We start from the raw sequence: 9,987 nt of genomic DNA, 5'->3' as shown, positions 1-9,987 counted from the left end.
TCACTCATCCTTCCACCCCAGCCCCATTTCCTCCCTCATTCCTCCACCCCAGCCCCATTTCCTCCCTCATCCCTCCACCCCAGCCCCATTTCCTCACACATCCCTCCACCCCAGCCCCATTTCCTCCCTCATCCCTCCACCCCAGCCCCATTTCCTCACTCATCCCTCCACCCGAGCCCCATTATTTCCTCCCTCATTCCTCCACCCGTTGCACACAGGCCGGGCGGCACCACAGAGAGGCGCACACAAGGAGCCCAAGTGACCGTGTAATCTCATTATTATAACCCTCATCCTCATCCTTTCCCCTTGTCTCCCTCCATCAGTCGCCGATTAGAACCGGGCGGCAGCTCTGGACCTGTGAACAAATAACGCTATTTACGCACACAGCCGCGCGGCGGTCGGGCTGTGCTGGTGTTGGAGGTGCCCTGGAGCCCAGCCGGGCACTGAAAGCCCCAGGGGGCTTCAGGGGGGGTTTCAGGGCTGAACCCGGCCCCTTGTTGGCACCGCCCTCCACACGAGGCCCGGCCCCCAGCACCGCCGCCATGTTGGGTCGGCTCCTCGGTGTCACACTCAAATCGTTCCCCCGCGCGCACACCCGGTGCCGCACCCAACCCCGTCCCCATGGGCGCGGTGACGTCACACGCCGGAAGTGACCCGCGCGGAGCAGAGCGGCGGGAGGGGCGCGTCTCCGGTGTCGCAGCGTAATCCTTCCGGGCGGGGCCGGGCGCTGCCGGGGCCGGGGCTATGCGAGGGCCGCGCTGCCGCCTGCCCTAGGCCCGGGCCCGGCGCGGGGGGAAGCGTCGATCGGGGCCCGATGCGGGAGTACAAGGTGGTGGTGCTGGGCAGCGGGGGGGTGGGGAAGTCCGCCCTCACGGTGCAGTTCGTCACCGGCACGTTCATCGAGAAGTACGACCCCACCATCGAGGACTTCTACCGCAAAGAGATCGAGGTGGACTCGTCGCCGTCCGTGCTGGAGATCCTGGACACGGCGGGCACCGAGCAGTTCGCCTCCATGCGGGACCTCTACATCAAGAACGGGCAGGGCTTCATCCTGGTCTACAGCCTGGTCAACCAGCAGAGCTTCCAGGTAACCGGGCTCGGCCTTCCTCACACACGGCACAACCGAGCCCGGCCCCGCTGGTTGTGCGGCTGTTTATGGGGCTGCCCCCATCGCGGAGCCCCGCGCTGTGCTGCACAACAATGACCCGCTCCCACTTCCCTGTTAGAAACCTGCAGGCGAGCCCCTTCCGCGAGGAGATCACTCGATATTAAAACCAACGCTTCCTCTTTTCTTTTTCTTCTTTCTTCTTAAAAAGGCGTTTTTCTTCGGTTGCTTTTGAAGAGAGAATTCTTGCTCCTCACTTAAGACTCGCTCAATCAGATGCCGTTTTCCTCCCCCCCCCATCCCCCCAAATCACGTTCCTGTCCAGCACGAGCTCGGTGCTCTGGCAGCGTGGGTGGTGCACAGAAGAGCAGCGAGCCAGATGGGATCATGCGGGGCTCTGGAGCTATAATGCGGGGCTCTGGAGCTATAGTGTGGGGCTCTGGAGCTATAATGTGGGGCTCTGGAGCTATAACACGGGGCTCTGAGCTCGGTCCTGCTATTAGAGCTCTCAAAAAATGGAAGCGTCGAGGCAGCGACTGGGCTGAGCTGCCTGTGGGATTGAGGCTTTATTTGAAGGGAAACGTGCGTTTAGCAGCGCTGCGTACAATGCAGGGATCTGCATCTGCTGTGTTGGCTTTGCTTTCGGAATTGGGTGTTTTCCAGCTGCTTGGAGAAACCTCGCACACCCCCCACTGAAGCAGAACGGCTGCTTCTATGAGGGCTCGGTTTGGCCTTAGCAGAGGGTTCCATGTAGCTACAGACATGCTCCCTTTGGAAAACAAGGCCGTCGGGATGATTCTCCCTTCATTCTCACGTATTTGGGGACCGGTGTCTCCCCATTATTCAAGAACCGGCCATACACAATCCACCCTGTTAATCTTTAGTTCTTTTTATCTGTCTACAGCATGTTTGCTGCAAAGCCTGTAGGTGTAAACCACCCTACGGGATCTTTGACACAGTGGTGACTTCAGATGCTTAATTGCTTTGTCTCAGAACTATGCAAGAATTTGCAGAACTCAGTGGCTGGCACTGATAGTGACTTAAAACAGTCAGGGGGCAGAGGAGTCTGACTCAGCCTGTGTAAACTAATGTTAGCTCAGGCTTGAATAAATGCATCTCTAGGTAATGCAATCTTCTTGCAGCATCTAATTTGGTTACTTACACGTGATTAAACGTGTTCACAATGAATTATTTTAAGCTCTCCACAAGTGAGAAGGCTATTTAAATTATTGGCTTTCTCAAGCTGTAAACTGAACTCAAACATCCTAATGGCTTTTCAAAGCAGCTGGGCTGTCTTCCTCCAGCCAAACTGAAAGGCTCTCTGAGATTTATGTCTTTATGGGCCTGTTTTATAAAACATAAGCATAGCTGTACATGTGAAGTTAGAAAAAACATTATGAAAAGTGGGTGTAGAACTTCCTGTGAGTTCCAGATCCACATGGCAGTGAGTTTAATGAAGCTTTGAAACGTGTTCAGTATTGAGTAGCATGTGATGGTTGGTTAAATGTGCTTCTGTAGTGGTTGTATAGTGATTTCATGTGATTGCTTGCACACACTAACTGCTTGGATTGTTTGATCAGGACATCAAGCCAATGAGGGACCAGATTGTCCGGGTGAAGAGATACGAGAAAGTCCCTCTGATCCTAGTGGGGAATAAAGTGGATCTGGAGTCGGAGAGAGAGGTCTTGTCTGCAGAAGGCAGAGCTCTGGCTCAGGAATGGGGCTGTCCCTTCATGGAGACGTCAGCCAAGAGCAAAACGATGGTGGATGAACTGTTTGCTGAGATCGTCAGGCAAATGAACTATGCCTCCCTGCCTGAAAAACAAGATCAGTGTTGTACAACTTGCATCGTCCAGTGAGAGAAGTTAAGGAAAACCTCAGTCATGGCCATACAGAGCAGGTTGGTTGAACGGTCGTAACTAACTGAAGCATATAAGCTTTATATTTATTACTGTTTAAGTAAGATAAAATGCGCCAAGGAGCCTGAAATTAAGTGGTGTAGCTTTGGAGGTAGCTTTCCTCTGAAAGAGCTGGAAGTTCGTGAGTTCCTTTGCACGTAAGTACTTGAATCGCACAGACTTGTTGCCTTACTGCAGTAGTGTTGGTTCAGGGAACACTGCCTTTGCTTGTAGCAATTCTGTAGTGCAGCAGAGTTCACAATCTCATCTCCACCTGTTCTGACTGTCAGCACTGCATTGGACATTACTGTATCCTTAATGATGTTTTGTGATATTTTAGTGGGATTCCTCATTGTGTTTGCTATCTGACTTATTTTCAAGTTAATGTGAAGTACCTTGGACTTGAATAGTGTTATATTTGCCCAGCTTTCCATTAATTGCACTGAGAAGACTTTGAGCTTGCTTCAAAGAAAAAAAAAAAAAAGCTGTACAGAAACTGAATGTACTTGGAGCACATTTCTGTCTTATCAGTGAAATAAGTTTAAGAGAACTACCCTGAGCTGTGAGGAGTGGCTTGAAGCCCACATGTACTGGTCAAGGACATGTACAAAGTGTTCTTCATCTAACGACTCCTGAGCAGAGAATACATGATAAAATGGCCTCCCGAGGCCTGACTCTGCTTTCCCAGTGACTCATAAGAGGTGTGGCAAGAGTACAGTGTTCAGAAGGGACCCTGAAGGCTTCACTGGTCTTGGGTATTGCTTTCCTTCTTCTGCAAGGCCCTTTGCCTGCATGGTCATCTTCTGTACCACACCTTGCCTCTCACCCAGCTGTGTATGTGGCTCTGCTCCTCCCGTGCAAGCAGCAGCACGGTCATCCCTGTGTAAGGTGCTCATGAAACCCCCTCCTCTGTTTTCCTTGTTGCTGCTGTGGGTGTGGTTTTACCACCAGCTCAAACCCCTGCTTTTGGAAGAGGCCCCCTGTGCAGCCAGCTGGTCTGTCAGACCCACAGTTGTCTGTTGCATCTGACTCTGCAAACAACTTGATGTAATCTGTAAGGGCAAGCACAGAGATGAAGGACTTGAAAATGCAGGGGAAAGAACTGCCTCACTTGACAGCTACGCTGATTAAAGCTTAAGTTCTGACTGCCGTGTTAGTAAGTCAAGTCAAAGGAGCTCCTTGTGTCTGAGTGACAAGAGTGAAAACAGGTTATTACGAAAGCTTTGGACTGTGCATGCTCTTTAATCTTGAGCGTAAGGTCAGAGAGTGAAGTCTCAAAGCTTGTCTTTGAGATTGTTATCAAGTGCTTTGTGGATGTAAAATTTTAGGTACTCATGACCCTGGTACTGTCATTCTAAAGGCAGCAGGGTATTTTTATCTCTAGTTCTGTGAAGTAAGGAGAGGCTGCTGTCACCGTGTAAGACATGCGTACAGGTTCAAGGTTTGATGCTGAAAGGTGAGCAGACTATTTGTATTGGAAAAGAGAAAAATACAACTGAAGTGCTACAGGGTTAATATCTCAAACCACTCATAGCAATGCAGTTTCAGCGAGTTCTAAGGCTGCTTCACAAATAAGAGCATCTCTTATGGTATTGGGCCAAAAGTTACAGCAATCTGTTGGGTTACCGGTGGTTCATTTGGTGCAGGTTGCTGTCTTCAACTCTGACAAAACAAGGCCTGTTATCGATGAAATTTGTACTTCCAGAGCTGGTTGCTTCTAAGAGAAGCTTCTGAATAACCTGGCCGGTTTGGAACGTGACTTTAAATACCAAATTTAGGCTTAAAGGTGACAGGGAACAGAGCCATGTTATCCCTTTGAATGCTAAGTTATGCTTAATCAGGATGGGTCTTCTAAGCAGAGCGCGCTCTTGCTTCAGAACAAACATCTGCGTTCTCATGTCTTTGCAATCCCTTGAAACACAGGATTCTAAGTTTTGTGGTATGGCTTTCTTCTTCATTCTGCCATGCTCAAGAAGTCGCATAAAACCTTTAGCATCAAAAAACTTCCTTGCTTCTGGGAGATGCTGCTTCTGTCCAGTATCTCTTACTTCAGCCTCACGTTTTCGGGATGTTTTCTTATTCCTTGTTTCCATTCAATCCTTCTTCTTTGAATTAGGGGTAGGATCTTGTTAGCTGTGCTGCCTGGTAGTGAACGTCTTGTGTAGGAGCTGCTGATGGTGTCTTCTGATAGCTGTAATCTGCTCTCTAGGGGTAAATGTTCTTATCTGTGATCCAAGGGACTAGCAGTGCTTCTCACACATCTGCCTGAGCAGTGGCCCCTCCTAGCCAAAGTGAAACCAGGGCAGTTAAAACAGTTGTCTTAAAAAACCCGTGCGTGGGAAATGGAGTTGAGCTGTAGCTCTGTCCTGTCATCACCCCTGCAGCGTGTGACCTGTCTGTGTCTGGGAGCTGTCTTTGCTGTGGACCAGTTAGTCAGCTCGGGTTGAGGTACACGGAGACTGTTTGTGTTTCTACATTTTTGAGGAACTTAAGGGAGGGGTGAGAGTACGTGCTGCTCCTTGTCACATCTAGGGCTGTTTCAGGATCAGTTTTAAGTAGCGGTTATCACTTACGTCTTTTTGGTTGGTAGCTCAACCTATCTGTTGAGGTATCAAGTAGGACATTGTTGTGTAGGTTCTTTAACAGTATTTCTTGAATAACATGTCTTTGAGGTTCTGTTCCAGGCAGCCTTTGGTGCAATGGGGGCTGGAACACACACACAATCAGAATAACCCATAGTTCCTCTTAAAATGTGCGTTCTTGCATCTTGTTTCCCTCCCCATCCTGCTTCTGCAGTGCTCTTCTGTCATCTCGTTCTTGCATTCAGTGACATGAGATTCCCAGTAGCTGCTCCCTGTTGCTCAGTCCAGCATTTCTCTTTAATTTTCAGTATGACAGTGTTTCGTGTTTTACATCTTCCTTGGAAAGTAATGCCTGATGTTGAAGTTCTTCTTTAGAGGCACTGAACAGATGGAGAGCACTTACTGTGGGCTGCTCCTGGTTAGTGATTTCTGGCTCCTCCATTCACGGCTAACTGATATTAGCAAGTGCTGAAGGAAGACCACTCCTTTAGGGATTAAACCTGAGCATCTGCTGTCTTCTGTGTGTGACTGTGTGACACAGACAAATTCATCTTACCAGGCTTTTTTAACATCCCCCACCCCCTTCTGCCTGCTCACAGAAGGGAGTGTAGGAATGTCACAGGCCAGGAAAGCCAGCCTGGTGGTGCTCTCTGTAGTAAATAAGGTAAAATGGAAAGATCAAAAATCTAAACTGGGTGTTCCCTGATATGCAAACACACAGATGCTGAAAGAGCATTTTGAGGAAGCTATTACTTGCTTCTGTTATTGCTGTGCCATGTGATTCTGTGCTGGTCACAGCCCTGGGTGCTGCGTTTTGGTGAAGTTTTGAGATGGATCAAATCCTGGTGGGATGAAGAGCTGCGCTGTAAATGTTTTGCCTCCTGTGCTCTAAGCAAAGATAAAAGATGTATTAAGTAGGTCTAATGCACCACTACTGAAAGCTAAATGCTGTTGGCTCTGCTTTGGTTTTAATTCTTTTCCAACAGTACAGGGACCCTCCCAGTCCAAAACCAATGAACATCAGAGATACAGAAATGTCTTGGGCAGTGCTGATAAAGGTTACTTGTCTGTGTGTACTTAAGAACAGCAGCACACGATGCTGCCCTGCTTTGAAGCTGTCTGAGAAATATTAAGGGTTTTTTTCATGGTAATTTAGATCTGAGCGCTGAGAACTCAGATGTCTAAAGCACTTCTGTTGGCTCACCTGCCTGCTCCCAGAACTTGTGCACTGTGCCTTTGCTTGTCATTGCTCAGTGGTGAAGGGCCTCTGTGCCACCAATGTGAAGCCCGGTATCATTCCAGAGGAGAACTGACGTTCCCTTGGTTGTTGGAGATCTTTAGAAACAGCTGAGTGTCCCTTAGGGGCACCTGTTAAGATGGAAATGGTTGTTACCTGCTTGCTTCTTAACGGTACCTGAATTAGAGGAGAAGGACTTCAAGAATGCCACTGTGTAAAGTACTGCTTTGGATCTTAGTTCCACGCTGTGGAAGCAGCTATGTTCACTTTGAGTGATTGATTTGAATTCAATTGAATGCATGTGATTTTCATTGCTTGTTTTGTTTCAATTTCAGATAAAACTCAGAGGAAACTTGCACAGATGCTGCTTTGGAGAACTTTCAGCCCAGGTTGCAGAGCTGAGCCTTGGTAAACCTGTCTCTATTACAGCACATTGCCATACATCTAAGTGCATAAGGTTGGTGGCCTCCAGGATCCACACACCTTAATCAGAATGCTTAGCATGTTTACCATAAGTTTAAAATCTGTTCTTTATCTATCAGTCCTTTTATAGCTTTCTAAGTTCATATAATGGCTAATATGCAAGAGTTCATTTTTAATATTTTAATTGATTTCTTTAATCAATTTCTGAACTTGTATTTATTAAATACTTAAACTCAGTATTACCTACTCAATGCCTTTTAAAAGAGAGTTTTAATGGAGAATAAATTGAGCCTTAAACAAATGGTTACTTCTGTATATTACCTCGCATCAGTGCTTATTTCTCTTTGCAAAGTTTTCTCCTCCGATGCAGTCTGTGATTCTTTGAGACTTTTTGTTTACGTGTGACAGTGTCATGAATAGATGCTGAAGGCACCTCTGTATGGATGTAATATCCCTATTCCTGGCAAGTGCAGCTGTGATAACTGTAACCAGTCTGATTTGACAGCAGGGATCTGTTGCAATGGGCTGTGAAGTCTCCAGCTGATGTTTTTTTTTGGAGGGCAATCGTGGGTTTCTTAAACTCATTTAATCAACGAATGACAATTGTAGCATTGAAAAATGGCAGCGCTCTTTTCTGTCTACTGAGTTTCTCAACTTGCTTGTTTACATGTAGCTTCTCTATGCCTTTGGGAAGGGATAATGCATCCTTCAGAATGGGCCTCGGCTTAGCCTGGCACAGCAAGTGACATCTGGTAGACCTCTGCACATGTAAATCTAATGCAAATAAGATCACTTTACATTTTATAGTTCCTAATATTTGTCTTTCTGAATAATGTTTGAAAGCAATATTTGTTAAAAGTTTTTTTTTTTTTTCTTGCACTGTCACAAATTGCTTTTTAGGTTTGTTTTTGGTTTTTATTTTGTTTTTCCCGACAAACGAGTTTAATATTAGAGACAAGTTGGTGTAACAAGGGGAAAAGCACCAGGTTTCAGTGATACTAACTGCGAGTGTGCTTTAAACAGCCATTGCCTTCCATATTGTTTACCTGATCGACATTTTTCTCTGAATACTTGAAAATCTTAACAATAACACAGGTATAAAGAGCAGAATGGAAACGTACAAAGGGCAGATGAAATGGTTTTGTTCAGTTCTAGCGACGCGTTTGCGTACACGAGAGCTTTTTCTAGCAGTGGTTTCAAGCGTGTGATTTATTTTTCTTTGCGGAAGTTGAATAACTGCAGCTCACCTACTGCACCAAAGGTCTAGGTCTTTAGGAGCCCGGCTTTAGTCATTTGAACATGCTTCTAGGATTGTACGTTCTTTCCCTGTAATAGCTAAAATACCTTTGAGAAAAGCTCCAGTAAAAGCAGTGATGGATAATATGAGGTTAAGCAGTTTCAAACTCACCGAATGTATTGTGGATGATGGCATTTGAAACAATAAAGGATCACCAGTTCAGTATCTCAACATTAATGTGTTTTATTGGTAATAACGCAGGCTGGCTTCAGCGTTTAGCAGGGATACAGGTTCTGAGTCTACGTTCAGCTTTGAATTTGAATCCTGATGAGAAGAGCAGAGCAGGTTTCCTGCTTGGCTATCAGAACACCCGATATTGTCTTGTGGGGTCACTTGAAATGTATTATTATTATTATTATTATTATTATTATTATTATTTTTCCCCTGTTTGTACAAATTTATCAACAGGCTGAGTCTGATATTTAGGTTTGCACTTTAATATCAAAGTAAAACCAAACCTTGTACTCAGAGTAGGGTTTTTCTTTCAGTGGTGGTTGTTGATCTTTTCTGGTAGGTTGTAAGGAAGTAATTAGGACATACAAGTAATTGACGAAGAGCTTAGTTTTCCTTTGTCTAAAGGGGGGAGAAGGTCGGTGGATAGGAATCGGTGCTTCGTTCCTATGGGTAGTTATCAACGCTGTGTTCATTTTCATTGTCCTCAGCCAAAAAATAAGAAAAAAAAAAGGAAAAAAAAAAAAAAAAAAAGAGAAACCTTCAACTTGAACCTTGCTTAGAGTGACAGGAGGGGGAGAACGAGACATGGTTGCTTCAGCACACTTTGGGGGGAAAAAGGGACCAAAAGTTATTTTAGGCTTCCTCAATTAGATTGCATGTTGAAGTTGCTTATTAGAGTTAAGAGGCTAATAAATGAAATATGTATCGTCTTTCCTATGGCATCTGTTTAGGAGTTGTTCAAATCACTGCAGTAGGGCTCTACAAATACAAATGTAACCTAACATCACGTATCTAATGTACTGTATCTTTATCAGTGATAGGTGAAATCTGGAATAACAAGTGCAAAAAAACAAAAAGCCACCCGAACCCATGGAACAATTCCCTATAATGCTTTGTAAAAGAGTTTTTTCCAGTAGAAACCATCCTTGTCATTTTGTAAGACAACCCTCCAGTCCACCTGTTTGTAACTTTTTTTAATAAAATAGATACCTGTATTACCAAACTGGGCTCTACTGGTCTGTGTTCTATTTCTTCTACAGCGGGCTGAACAAGCAAGCCTCTTATTTAAGTGTATGTGTGTGTATATATATTAGATATGTGTATCTAATTATTTTTCTGGTTTCAGTGTATATGTTTGTCTTGTCCAAATCTCTGCCTTATTTCTTCATGCAGGCATTTAGGCCCTGGAACAGGCTGCCCAGGGAGGTTGTGGATGCCCCGTCCTTGGAGGTGTTCAAGACCAGGTTGGACGGGGCCCTGGGCAACCTGAT

General features: G+C 45.7%; 1 protein-coding gene across 1 annotated transcript; it reads left to right on the top strand.

Annotated features, from left to right (window-relative positions):
- Positions 1-698: 698 nt before the first annotated feature.
- Positions 699-9,719, top strand: RAP2C (RAP2C, member of RAS oncogene family). The gene is made up of 3 exons (XM_015860416.2): positions 699-1,087; positions 2,686-3,005; positions 7,158-9,719. Exons 1-2 carry the CDS (start codon positions 815-817, stop codon positions 2,962-2,964), a joined length of 552 nt encoding a protein of 183 aa, XP_015715902.1. The 5' UTR covers positions 699-814; the 3' UTR covers positions 2,965-3,005; positions 7,158-9,719.
- Positions 9,720-9,987: the final 268 nt, after the last annotated feature.

This window comes from Coturnix japonica, chromosome 4 (genome assembly GCF_001577835.2).
Source record: "Coturnix japonica isolate 7356 chromosome 4, Coturnix japonica 2.1, whole genome shotgun sequence".
In the NCBI taxonomy this organism is placed as follows: domain Eukaryota; kingdom Metazoa; phylum Chordata; class Aves; order Galliformes; family Phasianidae; genus Coturnix; species Coturnix japonica.
Note: the sequence above shows the minus strand (reverse complement) of the source record. Positions and strands in the feature narration are given on the sequence as shown.